Source organism: Passer domesticus, chromosome 2 (assembly GCF_036417665.1).
Source record: "Passer domesticus isolate bPasDom1 chromosome 2, bPasDom1.hap1, whole genome shotgun sequence".
Taxonomy (NCBI): Eukaryota; Metazoa; Chordata; class Aves; order Passeriformes; family Passeridae; genus Passer; species Passer domesticus.
In genome coordinates, this window is record NC_087475.1 from 101,514,441 (window position 1) to 101,534,039 (window position 19,599).

Consider the following 19,599-nt stretch of genomic DNA (forward strand, 5'->3'; position numbering starts at 1 on the left):
GAAAATGCATCTTTATCATTCCCAGACGGTCTCAGCACAAGGGAGTTAAAATGCCTGAAACATTGAGCTGTTACACATCAGTGCTGGGGTCTGTTCATTACCTGTTTTCCCTCTCCCTACTCTGGATGAGAGGCTGCTGTGCCTGTCAGGATTCCAAAAAGTCTCTTCCCAATTATTGCACATGCTCCACCTTGGGAGGCACAGCCTCTGTGTTCCAGACAAAACAAATCCTCAGTACAGGTTAAAGCTTCCAGCAGCCAGAAGGGAGGCTTCGCACTGAAGCCACAAGAGTTTCAGGGCAGCCACTTGCTCTGTGTTACTGCTAGGCCAGTGGCCAGGGCTGAGGACAGGCTGTGCCTGCTGGGGCTGCTCAGAGGTGACAAAACGTGGCAGCTGGCTTTGTGCAGGAGTCAGGCTCACTTAGTGCTACATGATGCAGATTACCAGGGAGAATGTCTCCATGTAAAGTGATAAAACAGGACTATCCTAGAACAAGGGGCTTGATAAAGACTTCCTAAGTGGAACACACAATCCTGGAGAAGCAAGATGCTGAACTCTTTGCTATCTGCTGGAAAGAAAAGTATGGTTACGATATGCTGTGGTGGTTAGTGCAGCCATTTAGTTGTTCCATGTTGTTTTCAAGGAGCAGGTGCCAGCAGAAATTGCACCTTCAACTTTCTTTTGCTGCTGTACATTTAGAGCAAGCATTTAAAAGGCTGTGATGAGAACCATAAAATACTCCTTAATGGAAACTCCCCCTGCAAAAAGAACTGCAGGAAAGCTGAGCCACTTTGACTCCCAGCAACTGATGGGTTCCTACTGCTACCATTTTGAGTGGGGATGGTGTTGCATGGCTCTAGGTTTGGTAGGATCAACTGCCCTACAATTCAGTTCCTAGGTGAAAAGTCTGTGACAAAAAAAAAAAAAATCAAATCAACAACAAAAAACCCCAAACCAACCAACAAGCCAAAAAAAGTTCCCAATTTTAATTGTATAAGACCCGACTCATGGTTAGGTACTTTACTGCCTTTTAGTTCTCTATATGAGTGCGAAGTCCAAGCATGGACTACTAATAAAGAGTCTGGCTTATTCCAGGGGCTGGGACAACCATTGTGGAAAACTTAAATGTGCTTGTGTTTGATTCAGTGAACAAAAGTCCAGAAGGGCTCGTGTAACATACTCTTAGGAATTGCATATGAAATTAGGCAAAAACAAACCTTTACCCAACATCCCTGCCCCAATCACTTTCCTGTCCCACATCAGTGAAAACAGAATGGCTGCTCAGATCACTAATTAACCAGGCAGGAAGGGCAGTAGTTATCCTAGCCACATGCCCTGCAGCCACCCACTGAAAAGTCCCACCGGCTCCCAGGCTTCAGGACAATTCTGCTACCAAAGGACCACACCCCCCATGCCCCAAAAATAAACACCCTCCTCAGTGCACCTGGTCAGACACATCCCCTTCCCCCATTAGAAATGGCACTGTAATTTGTCAGATCTACTGGCGATGGAGCACTAGAAGACTGCAGGATGGTAAAAAAAATTCCCAAACAGCTTAAGTCCAAGGAAACCTCACCCCACCCCATGACAAGCAGGTGTAGACTTTTAGCTGGGCACCCCGCTCGCCCAGTGGCACCAGTGCTTTGGATACACAATAGCCTTGATATCAAAACGGCCTTTCACAAGTGGCACTGACACAGCCTCTTCTGGGCCGGGGCTGGTCAACAGCCCGGGGCAGAGGGACTGCAGGCAGGGCAAGGGCCTCAAAGTTTGACATCTCACCAATCCAAATTAAACCATGCCTTCGAGATTCCTTATTTTAATCTGTGCTCGATCCACTCTCCTTAGAAGACATTGCTTTCCTTACTGCCTAATAGGACATTACATTATAAACTGCCAGTCTGAACATGCTGTGCTTTCTGCCAGATTGACTCAGCAAAGTATAATTATAGCCATTAAAGTGAGTTTTATCTCCTTTCTTGTTATATGGAACACCTGCATTTAATAAGAGAGACACACAAAAGCACTAGAAGAATAAGCAGAGAGAGAGACACATACATATATTTAACAACACAAGCCTTTAGGGCTGTGTCTGCACAAACACTTGCACTAGCACACACCAGCTATCAATTTTACAGCTCTGAGCACTGGCACTTCTGGACTTACGTTCCCAGCTTGGCCAAGGGCAGGTGTCCAGCACAGGGCAGGCACAACCCTTGGTGTGGGTGGGGAGCTGTGCCAAGAGTGAAGAAAAAGGTCAAGTGCAGTGGAATGCTTCTTCCTAGGCAATAACTCCGTGTCCATCCTCAGCCCGGTGTGCTGATACAACTGCTGCCACCACAGGCCTGTTTCCCTGCCATGGAGTGGGTTTAATAGAGCTAAGTCAACTCCCCCGCACTGCCTGGGCTGCCTCAGCTGGAGCTGCACAGCCACCCCTGGGATTTAAGTACTGATCCACCCCTGCAGTACACACTGAGAGAGGTAAATGCTGGCCTTGCCCAATGCCTGCTCACTTGACACTAGCAACAAAAGGATTTGTGCTATTTTAGTCTCCAAAGGCCCCCTGGTTTTGTACAATCAATTTTCCCAAGCTGGGCTGCACATCCTCAGTTTACTTAAAACCTGTGCAAAACCTCTTCCTCCTCAATTAGCTTTTAGTGGATTGTTTAAGACCCACACAGACTGTATTGGCAAGGCTCAGACATCAGAACAAGCAACATTACATTTCATATACTGTGCAAAACCGGTGCCTGTATGTTCTCTTTAAGTATAATTAACTTTATGTGGGTCAGGTGCCACCCAGCTCCTAGTAAACCAGTTAAGAGCTGGCATATCTGTGGTATGCAGAAAGGATCCTTCTCTCTATGAACCTCACTCTTGGGAGCATGGCAGTGCTGGATAAGAACCACCAGAACTTAGTCACCCATCCCATGACCACAGGTATGGTGTTATGAGAACAATCAATGCTTCAGAAGAACCAAGATTTCGGCACTACCAAGAGATTTGGGGTGCCCCCATCTTATGAGGCCCCAGCTGAAGACACCTTGAAGAACCCCCATTCTAAAAGCACCAGGTCCTTTTCCAAGGGGATCCAGGACTTGGTGATAACTTGCATCCAGATGGGGATGGTATTGATAGTATTTTAGATAGTCCAAAATACCCTGTATTTTAGGAAATACAGTTTCTTGCTTTCCCAAGGTCTAAGCATAGTCCAAACCACCGAAAGGGGAGCTGTGCCAGTACAAAACATCTGAACAAGCCTCACATTTCACCAAGGGCAAGGTCAGCCTCTCTGAGCCAAGCACACCTCTGATCTCTACAAGATCCAAGGCTGACAGAACACAAATCCACACCAGGAGCTGATCTGAAACCAACCAACACATTTCACAGATGCCACCCAAATGCTTTTCCAATGATGCTAACATTCAGGTCTGCTCACTGTTTCCCAGGGGTGAGACAGGATCTAATTTAACATCAGTAGTCCCCTTGCAGACCCCAGGAACCATCTACCTGCTTTGCAGCAAGCAGCTCCTGTTCAGGGACAAATAGCAATAATGCTCAGGAAATAACAACAGGTGAATAACCGTGACCTTCTGTCTCTGACCCCATAAACCACTTCACTGAGGAGTAGCTGAGAGCTGCTTCAGTTCCATGAAGTTTTGCTTCAGTCACACTCACTCACAGCAAAAGTCATGTTAATGAAGTTGGCTGCTGTCTCTGAGCACTTCCACATGTTACCACAAAGTTTCAGGAGCTGATACAGCAGGCAATAACAAAATCCAGCCAAATGCCCTGGCTGAGCAAGCAAGTATCATCTGAACAATGTGTGCCCTAAGCATATGGAAAGGCCAGGCGAAATTATAAAGGGGGAAGCAAATCAAGTGAGACAGCCAGTTTTCCAAGGGAGAGCAAAAGATCTTGGTATTAACACAGGGCCCTGCACAGGCACAAAGTGTGCTGAAGATTCCAAGTGTAAGAATTACAGGCACGTACAATATAACTCTCTTTCTGTCCAGAAAACAGTGCAAACAGCAGTGCTGATGAGAGGTTCCTGCTGAGCAGCTCTGGCGTTAGAGCTTTTGTCTACAGGCCAGACCCAGGCACACCTTGGGCTGCAGCAGCACTCCACACAGGTAGAACTGCAGCCTCAAAGAAAGCCCAGCACTGAAATAGTACTTCAACTCTCATTCCCCTTGTTCCCCTGGGCTGGCAGTTTTTGGTAAGAGACCCTGTTAGTCTCCTTCATGGCAGAAGCCAGGGGGCTGACAGGGTGACACACTATCAAGAAAAAGGCTGAGTTCAAAGATTCACTTCTCATCCATCACCAGAAAGGTGACAGTAATTTTCAGTCCTTCCTCATCTCTGTAGAACCAAAACTGGCAGCTGGGACATGGAAGCCTTTTCCATCCCTGTATCTGTGTGGAGCCTGTCAGGAATCTTGGTGCCTTCCACACAGCTAGACAGACACTCACCAGCACCCTCTCCCCAAAACCACCACAACACTCTATCTCCTTGGTCAGTGTAGGCATCCAGGCACATGATCCAGAGTCTTTGCTGACCCAAAGTTTCAGCATCAGTACATTTTCCCTAAACATTAAGGTCTGATAAATTTTTACATGTTAGCTCAGTTTGAGGTCACAAGTAGGAAAAAAAAGCTTTTTTTGCCCATTAACATTGGTTTGTACATTTGCATGAACTCACCAATGCTGTTAGCAAAACACACTTGCTAACACCTGACACCTATACCACACTTCAGCTACAGTTCACTCAGCTGATTCACATGACTAAATCATTAGATTAACACATGGAAACCCCCATGGATTCATACCAACCTTTCAGCCATAAGCACTCCAGAAAGAAGACTGTTTGTCAAAGAAGATAGTCAACTTACTTACTATCGTATGTGTTCTGAAAATAAAGACTTATTTTCCCACACAAATCTGAAGAGGGTTTGTTTTGTTAAAAAAAAAAAAGGGCATGTTTATCACTCCTGCCTCTCTCCCAGGCATCACACAATGTAAGAAATAAAGCCAGTCAGGCTGCCCAAGAGAGAACAATTTGTACACACGCTCTTCAACTATCCACATTAATTTCTTAAGTAGAGCTGGTCTAAAACCCCCTATGCACTAAAAAAGCCAACCTTGCAATGGAAGGTTTTATTACATAAACACAAAAGTGTTTATTACATTACTATGTCATGTGCTGTTATAACTGTCACCTCAAAAATTGTGTATAGCTATGTTCAACTCTGAAAACACAGTGGAAGAGAAGGGCAAGGGAAGCTATTTGGAAATTGTAACAATAAAATAAAAGATTAGAAAAATGTGAATTCCAAACAGGATGGAAATGAGAGGACAAGACAGTAGTGCATTATACCACAATTACAAATACCAAGAAAGTGAGTTTTATGCTATTCACTATAAGAAAAATAAGTTAACTCTGGAACTACTTTAAAAAAACAAGATGTTGTTTTTATATCATGTGTAACTACTGTGCTGACTCAGATCACTGACTTCTGAAGCATAGATACTTGCAGATTTAACAAGAAGGTACAAGTTCATTGAATCTCCTCAGTCCCCATCATAAGCCAACTGCTCTGTAGCTGGAACTGAACATATTAGTTCAGAACTGTCCCACCTGGAGTTCTACTTCTTATCTAGTAACATCTTTGGTCACCATCAGAATACATCAATGGCTTGGTAGAGTCACTTGAATGAAATAAAGTGTAAGATCCCATCTCCCATCAGACGTGACAAAGTCCAACATGACAGCAAGTACTGCTTTCCTGAGGAACCCAGGCAGCTCACTGAGTGATCAAGATCACTGCCTCTGCACTTCACACTTATCTTGAGGGACACTTGCTTGCCTGCCTCACAGTCAGGAGTTGCTGTGGAGGCCTTGTAGGGTGCCCTTGAAGCAGCAAGCTGAGGTGAGACAAGACACCATAATTACACCACAAGTGTCAGTGCAAGCTGCAAACACATCTCAGGCACTGGATAAAAACACTGGAAAGGGCCCTGCTGCTCATAGATACCTGCAGTATCTAAGTAAAGCTAGGTTTGGATGTGTTTGTACAAGCCACAGCCACAGCCTGCTCATAGAGCACTGACAGTCATGGTCCTCACGAGCTACCAGGTTATGGCCAAGACAGGAGGAAGTGATCACACAGAGACAAGAACATGTTTTCTAACCACATCATAGATTCAAGTGAGGATGGAAGCAGCAAAGAAGCAAAAAAAGCAGAAGGCCCCCATCATTGAAAGTCCTTCCTGAACAACTGTGATGTTCAGCAGATTATTACTTGTGCAGGAGACCTGTGGGAATCCATAGGATTGGAGGATTTTAGGAAAGTTGGGATAAAGAAAGGCCTCAGAGACAGTAAGGATAGTGAAATGCTAAAGCAGCAGAAAAGATATATTGGCAGTAGCAAAGACATGAGAAATAGAACAATAAAGCTGCGTAGTTTGGCTTTCTAAGTTGCAAAAAGTATATTTTAGTAAATATTTAGAAGGTTAAATATGAATGGGGCTCTATGCTTTGTCTCTTATAAATGAACCATTGTATGAGAGAAAAAGCTGCTATTGTTTTAACCAAAGCTACGTGTGCTTCATATGGTTGGATAGAACTACTGTCAATATGCTTTTGCTCTATGTGATTGGCTGAGACTGGGCCTGAGACTGACTTATAGTATGTTGCAACATTAAGTTTCCTTGACCTGCTGTCTGGATTGCGAGCTGCTCGCATCGATCCATTGCCATAGTCATGCAATGAGACTGATGCTGCTTAAATAAACAGCTCATGATGCTATTCAGATGTGGTCCCATTCCGTTCATGTCTGTATATAAACGGCCAGCGTCAGAGATCCAACAGGGTACACATGGCAAGAGTGCTAAATTTATGAAGATGAGACAGCAACAAAATATCCTGAAAGAAATTACCAGTGGAAGGCACCAGCAGCAGGGGCCTTCCATGCACCACCACAAGCCCCTACTCTGATTGTGGCTCAGTGAGCTGACAGGAAACATGCTATCCACACCAAATTAATGGTCTAAATTCCCCAAGCATAGTGCTCAAAGTACCTTCTGAGAGATGCCACTGAATCTAGAAAGCTCCATTTCCTTGTGGAATGGGTCAGTATAAAAAGGCCAAGAGTTTGTTTCAAGTCTCATCAGCTTTCACTGATTTCAACAGTGCCGCTGAGCGCTGAACCATGTACTGCCATGGCAGGACACCTCAGAGATCTAGTTACTATTCAATGGCTGGACTAAGGCAGCTACCTGAGGAAGCCCAAAGTTCCAGTTTGTGGCTGGATAGTCTTGGCACACTGTGTCTCCCCGTCAGAACAGTAGTAACTGGCACCAATGTAGAAGGAAACTTGCCCACTTAGCAACTCTGAATACTCCAGAGAGAATTAACTTGTCTGGTATTATGCCTCTTGCTCAGAGACTTGCTGACATATGTCAGCATATCTCAAGAATAGTTGTGGATGCATCATTCCTGCCTATGTGCCAGTGCACTTAGGGGTTAAAGACAAAGAGGAAGAATGCAGCTCTTACTGAAACCAGAAGATGCTGGATGACTTCAAGGAGCCCTAGACTACAGCCAACATCCTTTCAGGTGACCAGTGCCATCCTATTTTTTGTTTGCACAGCTGCTAGCACAGGATCAACACAGTGTCTAAGCCCAGCACTATGACAGCACAAAACCAGTAGTGGCATGAGACTATGCTTTGAATCATTAGCTATTATTAATTACTAAAGAAGAAGTAGTTTCTAGAGCTTGACAAACTATAAAGTCAATGTATCCCATGGTATTAGCATCTATGACAGACAGGAAACCTTATTCACAGTTTTCTATCCATATTAACATACTTGGCTTTGAATTTTTCCTCCCATGCTTCATATATATTTCAACCCATGTATGAAAATAGCTGACTTAAATTCTCCTCTTAATTACTGTTGGTTGATGGTAGTCAGTGAAGGAAGCTGCAGTGAGATGGGAAACCTAGGAAGCACCAGCAGAGATAATAATTTGTCTATTTGACCTCTGAGAGAGAGGTGGGAGGTGCAACTGGCTGAGGTCAATAACAGGAAGCCACATAAAAATTTATGGGCATTTCAGAGGATGTTTGTTATAAAACAACAGTGTTTCTCTTACCCCCCAGATAAGATGCAGGGCCCCTTGCTCCAGAAATGAAGGATATTCGGAGCTTCTATGTGGCTGTACAACTACAACATGCCCATACTGCTCTTGCTGTATAAGCTGTTCCCCTGGGCCTTTTTGTCTTCTTTGCAGTAGTTTGCCCATAGTGCAGCTGAGTTGCAGCCCAACTGTTGCTCTGCTTCAGCTCAAGGAAAAGGAGAAATGGAAAAAGGACCTGGGCTTTTTGGTTAAAAAATGAGAACATGCTGAGGGAAAGAAAGTAGGCAGCAGCCTCAAAGTCACAAACTGGGCCTCAGATGAGTTATCAAGAAGTGCCACACCTTCCCTCCACCTTGACCTCCCCTCCACAAAATTACTTTGCTCAGCGCAACACAAACATGTGCAAAAAGCCAAGCCCTGTTTATCACATAGGTTACCTTCAGGATCAGGTGAAACTTAAAAGAGCTTTGGCAGCTGCTTGGTTCACACTCATTAACTTCATCTCTCTGGCACTTATAGACTTGGCAGAAGAAGGGGTAACTGGACCTCGGATTTTACCCAGAAGTGGAAGCACAAGAGGTGAACTATTTCACAACTCTGTTTAAACAAGTTCCTGGTTTAGTTTGCCTGTCTAGCCCACAAACATAATAGTTATACAACTATGCTTAAAATGAAGCTGCACGTGACCTAATAATACAATAATCTTTTAAAGAGAAATCACCAACGTCTCCAATATCCATCCATCTATTAATGTTATTTCTAATTCTTAATTTCCTTCAGAGAGGCCTAGACAAAAGGATTACTTAATTTTTGGTACAAGTATATGTACAGCACCAGGAAACATTGCAAGTCAGCATTCCAATGCTAGCTAACACGTTCTGATATGCAAAGCCACTACCAAGTAAGATTAAGTTTTCTTACACTCCAGATTCTTTCCAACCTGTTCCCACAGCTGTTAGATAAAAAGTCTCAGAAAGTTTAAATGGAGAAGCATTTGAATCATAACAACCATTATCTGATAGACCTCTCTAAAAATAATTTTGTACCAGGAGAGACTAAAATTTCCAACTGACAGACAAAAATATCTATTGCTTGGATGAAAACTTGGGAGAAAAAAGTGCTAAAGCCAACCTCACTCAAACCACCCATTTTACCCTGGATTATGCAGCTCAGTGTGGGCCTCTAATAAAAGACTTCATTCCAAAATTGCTGTATGACTGAGTGAAACAGTGGCTTCTTTATTAAAATATTTTAAAGACTCCTGAGGGAAATGCAGATGGCTGAAATGCCCTCAGTGAAAGGTTCATTGCCATGCTATGCACTTCTGCTGTGTAATGTTTTACAAGCTGGGCTGCTCTGTGAATGGGGAGAGTTAGTTTTCGACTGGCAGAGGCAGCTTGCATAATACCAGACAAGTTAATCGGTAACAAGCTATGCAGGAGACCTTTGTTCCAAGTGTGACACACACAAATTCCACACTAAGCACATCGACGCTTCCGACAGTTACTCATTGACATGCTTTATTAAATTGCTTGGACTATACCTCAGTGCACCAAAAAGGACTAGTTTAACAGAGCTACATCCTTCTGATGTCTTCCATCCTAAACTGTTGCACTTTAACTTCAGCCCACGGATCAGTTCATTACTGGTACAGAAGCATTTCCAGGGTGGATGATAGCGAGCACCTTGCAGCACACCCACATGTCCAGACAATGGCAGTGGGCAGCCAAGGAGGTAGCCTGTCCATGCTGAACAGCTTGCTAAAACCACCCTGCCCTCAGCCTCCCTGAAAAAATGGAAAGGAAAAATAAGGCATGCTTCTCCTGGCACAATCTGGAATGCCAGACCAAGGGCAGCTGGCCTTTAGCTGGTGGAATATACACTGAACCAAAAGCTTAGGAGCAGCACAGCTCTTAACACTCAGCAGAGCATTCAGTTTATACCAAGTTGGAGGAAAACTATCATGGTTTTCACTGTCCACAGCACCAGCCTGGACACAACACTTCTGCTGAACTGGACCATCCTGTCACCGCTCACAGTACAACATCACCTTCCATCTCCCCAAGGCTGGATCCAGGTGGCTGACCTTCCAATGCCAGAGCTATGGGAGTCTCGGTCCAGCAGATGACCAGAGCTGATCTGTCCCTAGGTGATATTACTTGTTTGCTTTAATGCCCTAGGAGAAGTAAGCCAGTCTCTCTGGTACAAGGCTGAGCAAAGGAACAAAGAGCTCCAGCAGTTTATTGTACAGTCAGCCAGTCCCCAGCCCTATACCTGAACACCACTGTACAGCTGAAATTCAAAGAAGTGATAGCAAAAAAACCAACTGTCATGACAGCTCCCTCAGAAGACAGATGAAACCCACTCTTTGATAACAGCAAAGTCATCCCCCTTTGATAGGTTATTTTCATGTCTGTAAGTGCCACAAATAGCTCTAAGGCAAGGGAAAAGGCCAGCAAACGATACTCGAGGAGCTCCTCACTCCTGCCTGTCTGGAGAGCTGCCCGTGACGCTGAAAACTGACACGGTGCCGATGCCCAAGGAGGAGCCTGACGCAGCCGGCGGCCATGCGGCGGCACACGCAGCGCCAGCTGAGAGCGCCCGTGGGGACACAAGATTGGGAAGGCAGTTGGCACATCCCTCACCCCCACGAAAGTGGCTTGAGAGATCACCCCCCTCTGCAGTTCCACTCGTAGCATAGCAGGCACACGGGTAAGCACACACCCGCAGCAGCTGTCACGATATTGTCCAAGGATTAATCACCTAATAACAGCGTCGCCCTCGGCAACAGGGAGAAGGCTGTTTCACCCAGAACTCAAGTTTTATCCATCCCACAGCAAATCCTTTCTCATGCATGTCTCACTGAGGGCACCATCCTCTCCTTCTGTGTCAAAGTACACACACAAACACACGTATTACTATTAAGGACTTGGTAATTATGCAAAGAAACTCATGAGACTGACTGATTGCCCCAACACCATGGCACAGGAACACAAAGCCAGCCTGGGTGGCTCAGCAGGCTGCAGTGCAATGGAGAGACCTCTCAGGTGACCTCAGATGTGTGCATTCTATGACCCTCAGAGTGATTTTCTACACTGCAAATGCCCTTATGGAACTGCTCACACACACAAAAAAACCAAACCAAAAAACCTTGAACTGCACAGTAATGAGCAACAAGTTACAGGCAGAGCATGCCAAACCCCAGAAACTCTGGTTTTGTTGTAACTGCAGTTCGGGGCTACCACTTTTTTAATTATGTGGTTTCCTGCATAATCTGAAAGGTACTGAGCCACTTGAGACCCAGAGAACTGAGGTGTGTGTACAGCACCACCTCCTGTGGGAAGTTTTACTCGCTGTAGTTTCAGTGATGTGATTAAGGCCTTTATGACTGATTTTTAATTTGCATTCACTTCTTTAAAGAGGGACACAAACTATGAAGTCTGGTAGCCACAATACTTGCATCATTACTTTGATTAAGAACTATTCCAGGAGTGATCAATTTTAAGGAAACTTCTTTTGTCTAGAGAATGATGATTCATCAGATCCAATGGTTTTCAAGCTTCTATTTCATCAAGATATTTATCAGAAACGTTTCTCAGGTCAAAGACGGTGAGTTGAGAAACAGAATCATCTTTCACCACATATAGATGACACATCTCTAGTCTGTGAAACAGAGCAGTTCCTTGGCATATAAAATACGCATGTTCCAGTCCTGGCTCTATCTGACTCAGAAGGAACATGAAAGCAGGTGAGTACTGTAATTGCTTTCTCCAAATAGTACCTGCTTTATACAAAACAGAAAAAAAAAAACTTGACTACTTGAGAGGTAGAGCTGTACCTGCTTTGGATGTGGGAAACAAACGCAACTGCCTGTTCTGAATGAATGTCCTACACAACATCAGCTGCTGATTGAACCTTCAGTCATGAAACTGCATCATCTCACAAATACTCCATTGCTATCAGTCTCCCTTCTCTACTCTTCCTCCTTTCTTTCCTCTTCTCATTAAAATGGGAAACTGGTGACAAGGCTGAGAAAACAGACTGTTCTGAGCTATTTGTGTCTATCCATTGTCACTTGTAAAAATACATTTTGTACTGATAAGAGGACACACAAGTCTATGAAGTGAATAAGTAAGTGCCTGACCTAGTAAGTCAAACAACTCATCTAAGAGATGAGGGCAATATTCACATTCCTGTATCACTAAACTAGAATGAAAAAGAGCACTTAAAGTTCAGCAAATGGAAATACACTGATTTTACTACTGTGACCAGCCACATTTAAGGTTCAACTGCATCTTCCCTTCTTTCTTGAGCCAAAGTGAGTTATTCATTAATTCCGATATTCTTTAGTCACTGCCTAAAATGTGAAGTAGTTTGTAGAACAAAAACAGGAGTTAAGGGTCATACTGGTGGGAGCAAGTGCTTGTATTTGCTTTTGGGGTTGGTTTGTTTGTTTGAGGGGGTTTTAAGATTAAAAGTGAACTTTCTTTTTTTCAGATCCATGGAAAGGAGGTCTAAGAGAAAACCACTGAAAAATTGCTGTACTACATTATTTAAGTATAGTGTTTTAAACGACTGGTCCTTGTTGTTCTGTCTCCTTTCACCAAATGCTCCTTAGTCATGATTTTTGGGAGAAAGGTCACAACCTTGCCCTTCCTAGTGACAGTCAATGAAGTGCAAAACACCAAAGCCACCTAGAGTTTGGCTATTGACTTCAGGAAGCATTTTATCTAATTTCTCAATTACCTAGTTCAATTCCTCTAAGAAGTCTCCATTTGTGGACAATGAGACAGCAGTTGCCATTGCAAATTCTGCAAATTTCAGCTAGATCTGAAACTGGGTGATGACAACTGCAGAGAGGGTGAAGAAATATTAAGATAAACAGTGTCTTGCACTAAAGGTACCAAAGTTCTCAGGAAGGCATCAGTGTATTCCCTTCTACAAGGGAACATGCTTCTGTTGTGCTTCCATAAACATTATGCATTTTAAGGCCCATCACAGAATACTTGGTCAACCCCTTCCATCTCAATTTGGTTCTGGAAGTTCAAAAGGCACTAAACCAATTAAGACACAAACCAACCCATTCAGCTTTCCATACACAGTGTCAACAGCAGCAGTTCCTCCACATTTCCTCCAGGATCCCTTGGGCACTGCAGGCCCTGCACACACCCTATGTGCACACAGGACACACAGCCACAGCAGAAGTCAGGACTGTGGCAGGAACACCTAATGAGCTGCTTCAGCATTAACAGTGTAAATACTCCACACATCAACCAACAGGTACAGCCAAGGCTTCCTTTGTACAAACCCACTGTGCTCAATTCAAAACATTCACTGCTTTATTTACTCACTAAACAACACTGAGTGATGTCCTTTACAAATGCAGGCTTAACCTGCAGAAGAAACTACAGATTGATGAACAGCAATATTCTGCACACAATTATGCCTATGGTAAAAAAAAAATCTTAGATTCCTTTTCCAAAAAAATACAATTAATAAGCTACTGTTAAAATGATCAGACTGCACCAGGATTGCAAAGTGTGTAGTCAGAGTAATACCAGATCAACAACTTTGGTTATGACTGAGCTGCAGGATTCGAAAGACAAACACATGTAATGGAGACCCTTGAGAAAAAAATGCCAGCCTCAGTTTTTGTTTTGGAGAAGCAATTCTTGCCTCACTTATAGCAGCCCTAAACTCAATTTAAACAACCAGCAAAACCTGCTTTGCACCAGTGGAAAGGCAACAGACAGTGGAAAATTCTGATGGATTACTAATATGCTCTTTGAGTATTGGCCTGTTTAATTTTTCCCTTACAGGCTGTGCCTTTTGTTCTGCTGCCATGCCTGAGAAACTTCAGGTATGCGGTGAAAAAATACCTGTTTGCTTGTATAAATCCTAAGGGAAAAACAAAAAATTGACAACTTTTAATGGCATCTTGAAAACGGTCAAAAAAGATGCAACTTTGTTTATAGTGGTTGCCATGCTCAGTGTTGAATTTCACTAGCCGGTGCCTTAAACTAAATGGGATTTCCTAGCAAAAGCACTTTAACCCACAGGTTATTTCATGGAGGAAGATGATGTTAGCTCTTCCTCACTCCTCCATGAAACCACCATTTTGGCAATGTAAAATTATCTAAGTAGGACAGCACTTGCTGCTCAATGATTCTGCTATACCTGACAGCAAAGCACTCACAAATACATACAGGCAGCAAAAAATACGCTGTGCATGCACTGGAAAGGCATCTCCATTGACACAGAGATCCATCCAAGATTACACATCACTTCAACCCCCTGCTGTGGACCTTAGTCTTGAGGCACAGAATTAAGTGAATGAGCTTGTTCTGGTTTTCTTTACAAATTCCTGTAATTTAACATTTTCTCATTTTATTGGACTTTTAAATTTTGGCATACAAAGCCAAAATCAGATAATAATTAGTAAGTTAATTTAGAACACAGGAAATATTAACTGATATGTGTAAGTATGACTGTCTACAAATAAACCTGGGCCCTATCTGGAGGATTTGAATCCCTAATGCCTGTAATATTCCAAGCTCCACACAAGTTCACTGTAGACAGAATCTACTTCAGGAGTCAGGGTGGTCATCCAAGAAAGGGCTAAGGAAGTGTCGCTGCAGAAGCACTGTCAGGTACTGATGTTCAGACCCAAGGACACATTCAGACAAAGAGAAGACTCTTGAGTTCCATTCCATTGAATACTTCATTGTACTATATTCATTCAAGAAAACTGCATGGATGAATTTTTTTACAGTATCAGAATTAACTGAGTCAAACACGCTTAATCAACTCTCTGTTTTTGTGTCTAGTCTGGTCTACAACACAGCTGCCCCACAGAGAAAACACTTACTGGCTTAAAAGAGTGTCAAAAGAAGCATTTCACTTTACAACTTCCCATGAGAACATGTTTGTCTAGCAAGCCTTACCTCTAAAAGCCCATCTTCAGGCAGGTCTGTGCAGTGAACAGCATTCTGAATCTTGTCCTTCCCAAAGACAGCACGCAGAGTCCCAGGTCGGAGGTGACGGGCCAATGCCTATTGAACACAACCAAACCAGACCTTTGTGAACCACACTGTTCATCTGTATCATGGATGCAAGAAAACCTTATAATGTAAAATATTATTATGCTATTAAAATATGTGTATGTGTAAGTATATTAAAATATTTGTAGTACACTGTAAAAGAAAACAGATTGAAAGCAGCCCGCAGGAGAAGGACCTGGGGGTGTTGGTGGATGAGAAGGTTGACCCGACCCAGCAACATGCCAATTGTATCCTGGGCTGCATCAAAAGCATCATGGCCAGTGGGGCAAGGGAGGGGATCCTCCCCCCTTGCTCCACACTGATGAGACCCCACCTGGCATTCTGCATCCAGCTCTGGGGTCCCCAACGTAAGAAGATTGTGGACCTGTTGGAGTGAGTCCAGAGGAGGGCCATGAATGAAGCACCTCTCCTGTGATGACAGGCTGAGAGAGCTGAGGTTGTTCAACCTGGAAAGTCTCCAAAAGAACCTTAGAGCAGCTTTCTGGTACCTAAAGGACGCTACAACAGAGCTGGAGAGTGACATTACTAGGACAGGTAGTGATAGGGCAAGGGTGAATGGGTTCAAACTGAAAGAGAGCAAGTTTAGAAATACACTACAAATAAATTCTTCACTTTGAGAGTGGCGAGACACTGAGACAGGTTGCACAGAGAAGTTGTGGATGCCCCATCCTTGGAGCTGTTCAAGGACAGGTTAGATGGGGCTCTGAGTAACCTGGTCTAGTGGAAGGTGTTCCTGGTTATGGCAGGAGGGTTTGGAACCACTTGATCCTGAAGATCCCTCCCAGCACAAATCATCCTATGAGTCTATAAAAGAGAGACACTCCAACCTGTACTACACACATAGCTGCTGAAAAACATGACCATGACTATGAATACCTGCTTGAAATTGGGCCAATCAAGCCACATTGGCTGGCCTTCATATTGCAGAAACACCTTACTGGTACTTGTATTAACACAGTTAGCTCATGTTAAGACCTTTGCAGGTCTCAAGCACAGGATGGGCTGTCTGTGAGCAGACACAAATGTGCTGCCTTGCAGATTGCTTCCCTTAACACGGAGCTACTTGCTTCAGAACATGACATTTGTGAGTCCAGCTGCTGAACAACTTCTCAGTCTTCTCCTCTGACACTGTGAGGACTGCCAACATCTGATCCCCTCTAAGGAACAGTCCAGACCCTACATCTTTCTTTGTTCTTTGAAATTAGCATTTCAATACTCTTCCTCATCTACAATGCCAAATACCTCTTAGGACTCTCAGAGGTCTTTTTACTAGAGCAGATACTCAGGTCCTGAGATAACATTCCTCCCCTACATCTTTACTCTGGTATTTCCCTCATACCCCAGAGGACTGCCTTCACTGGCTCTCCCCTCCACCAAACTCTTTCTTTCAAGCCACAATGAAGCCCTGCTGTACTTCCCTGCACTATCACCTTGCACTGTTGTGTTTTACCCATTTCCTATGCCACCCACGTATGTGGCCTCTCTTCCCAACACCCTGGAGGCACTTCTCCAAGATCTATCTCATGCACAGTGAAATTAATCCAGTTTTCCCTCCTTAAAACCCTCTGGATGTTCTCTCACAAGTGCCTGTGAGGGGACAGGTGGACGACTAGTTTACACTACAGCTACTGAGCAAAGAAAAGAACTCTTTCCTTGCCAACAAAGCGTTCATCGGTCCCTTTCTGAATACAAACTAGGTACATTAGCGTGTAATCACTTTGGAAGTGGCCAGTGCAATTTCACTGCACCACTCCCGGGTGTTTGTTTCAGTGTCACAGCTGGAGGTTACTGTTCCCACAAATGAGTAATCAAACTTGGATTGTCCAAGCATTTCTTAACTTTCAGTGTCAAATGGGTTCGAACTGACTTAATCAGTAGCTCTTAGCTGACCTGAAAAACCTTGCAAGGTACAAATGAAAACTAGTCCATGATACACAGTCTCTTCTGGGATGGCACTAAATGTTTTAAGCCAGTTCCAAAAGACCTCACAAGAGCAATATCTGACAAACAACACCCTTTGTCCACTTTCCAGCTTCACCCATTGTTTATGTCTCATTATCAAACTAAGACAATTGGACTTTAGCTCAGCAAGTCCTAGATATTTTCCTGTCATAACAATTAACGATTATTATGGTCTGTTACCTACCCGGAAGACAATTAAACTGCTTTAATGTTTGGAGTGTGTATAACCCAAAATATGATATGAGGAGAAGTTTCAGTTCCTCATTGTTATTGTGTGCACATGACAGGTTATACAAGATCTTTTGATATGAATGTCAAGGACATTTGAATAAGACACACTCAACATCAAATGAATTTTGCTAAAGAGGAAAGTTCAAGAGTTTCACCTAAAAAAAAAAAAGCCCCGAGGAGAAAAAAACCCTCCTCTACATGGTCCTCATTAAAGGCTTGAGATAAGGAAGTCTGCTGGAGAAACAAAAGTCACATGCCAGTTAACTACGTGATAGTTTAATCAAGCCTTCCTTCAAGCACCTGGTGATTGCAGTAACAACTAGCTGTCAGGAAGCCAGCAATAGCACTGGAGCTTTCAATCATTTTAATGAAAGTTTGGGAATACTAGAAAAAATGATCACGGCTATGAAACCTTTGGAAACAATTTAGGAACAGCTCAAATCCAAAAAGCTAAAGCTTGGTACTGTGAAAAATGTGTATTTTATGATTGGCTTTTCGCAAGTATTAAGATGAATATTGTATTATGTTAGAAAGTTATGCTATTTTAATTTTCTTAAGCAGTGTATTAAATATAGTTTTAGGTTATAACATAATGTTAAAATAGAAACTATGCTATGTAAGATATTTGTTTAAGAAAGGACTCGCACCAGATAGAAGCCACAGGACACCTAAATCTTTCAGAGAAAGGGAATTTATTGCTCCCTTATCAGCAGAAAACGAACTTCTTCCCACCTCAGACAGGAAGACGGCATGAGGATTAAAAGGAAGAAGTTGACAGTGACCAGACAGAATCCTGTGTTTGAATAGAATTTATGCATCATGTATGAGGTGCATGAATACTCAACAAGCGATTGTTTTTAAGGGTTAATCCTCTGTTAACGAGTGTCCTTTTTCGGGCTTGTGTTGTCCAGAAAAAGGTACCCGGACGTCCCTATCTCTTTGTTTTTATTGTCTCATATTGTCCTAATCTCAATTGTTCAAATTTTATTACTCTAATTATATTACTATTTTTATAACCATTTGATTACTATTAAACTTTTAACATTTCAAAAACAAGTGATTGGTATTTTTCACAGTACTTTACATTCGGTTTACTTCCTATCCAACAAAAACTCTCTCGCTCAAACTGTTCTTTCCTCCAACAGGTCCAGAAAGGCTGCTTCTTATGAGAATTCCACAAGATTTTCCTTGACTCATCTTCCTTATCAAATACACTTTTCTTTTTTTTCTTCTCTCTGTTTTTTAAGAGCAGCTATGGTCTATTAACTTACCATTTGTCCTAAGCTGTCATTTCTACTTCACAACTTCATGACAAAAGACATCGTGTTTCTTCCTGTGGACTCACTCTTTCTTATTTATGTGAGGAAAAGCTCCTGCTGTTGCACTGTGCAATTTCCTGTCCTTCCTTCCATTTTTCAATGCAGGTTGCTACACATTCTAGCGCCCTCCTGAAACTCTTGCACAAAGAGGGATGAATTTTGTTCTGCCTGGGATTGCACTGGGTCAGAACTGCTCAAAGGTAGCAACTGCTCAAAGGTAGCAACTGCTTCAGCACTTTACACTATTAGCACCTGATTAATAAGAATCTAAATAAGCCTTTCTTGCCATTAGTTAACAAACAGGATGAAACTGTCTCTACTTACATTTAAACAGCCAAAAAAAAAGTACAGTAATTGTCAACTCCAAAGTTTTACTATTCCACTGCTTTCTTATTACACCACTGAGGAATCATGAAGAAACAAGGCCTCTGTAAATGATGGAGATACAAAGAGCTGTACAGCTCATATATTGTGTCCTTGTGTATGTGTGGTTGAAAATCTTGGGAATGTTTCAGGGAAGAAGAGAGTTCATTATGGAATTTATTGCTCATAGCAATTATTAATACTTCTGGTCCATGAGAGGAAGCTTATCCATCATTTTATTTATAGAGCCTCATCTGTCACAACAGGGAGATACAAACAGTGGACTTTGGGTCAGTTTCCCCATGCCCCAGCAGCCCCTTTTAAATCTTTTTCCTAAGCTTTTGGCTGAGTCTAGTTTCTGGAGTATGTATTTTGTGCAATGGTTTTCAGAATTTTTTTGAAAGGAATTGAGAGTGGGATGATGAAGGAGTTAAGGGCAGCTACAGCTCTACCATATGCAAGAGAGGAGACTGATGTGTGTGTGCTGGAGCTTCATGTGCATGTGCAAATAGGGATGACAC

General features: G+C 43.0%; 1 protein-coding gene across 3 annotated transcripts in view; it reads right to left on the reverse strand.

The window, feature by feature from the left end:
- Positions 1-19,599, reverse strand: part of NME7 (NME/NM23 family member 7) — an 89,171-nt gene that overhangs the window by 457 nt on the left and 69,115 nt on the right. Inside the window, exons 12-13 of one of the 3 annotated variants that reach the window (XM_064410093.1) lie at positions 15,087-15,194; positions 14-565 (exon numbers count right to left, since the gene is read on the reverse strand). In XM_064410093.1, the coding sequence (XP_064266163.1) occupies positions 515-565; positions 15,087-15,194 (159 nt within the window). In that variant the 3' untranslated portion in view covers positions 14-514. Of the gene's footprint in view, positions 1-13; positions 566-15,086; positions 15,195-19,599 lie in introns of those variants that run through there. The other 2 variants (XM_064410091.1, XM_064410092.1) reach the window with 2 other exon arrangements.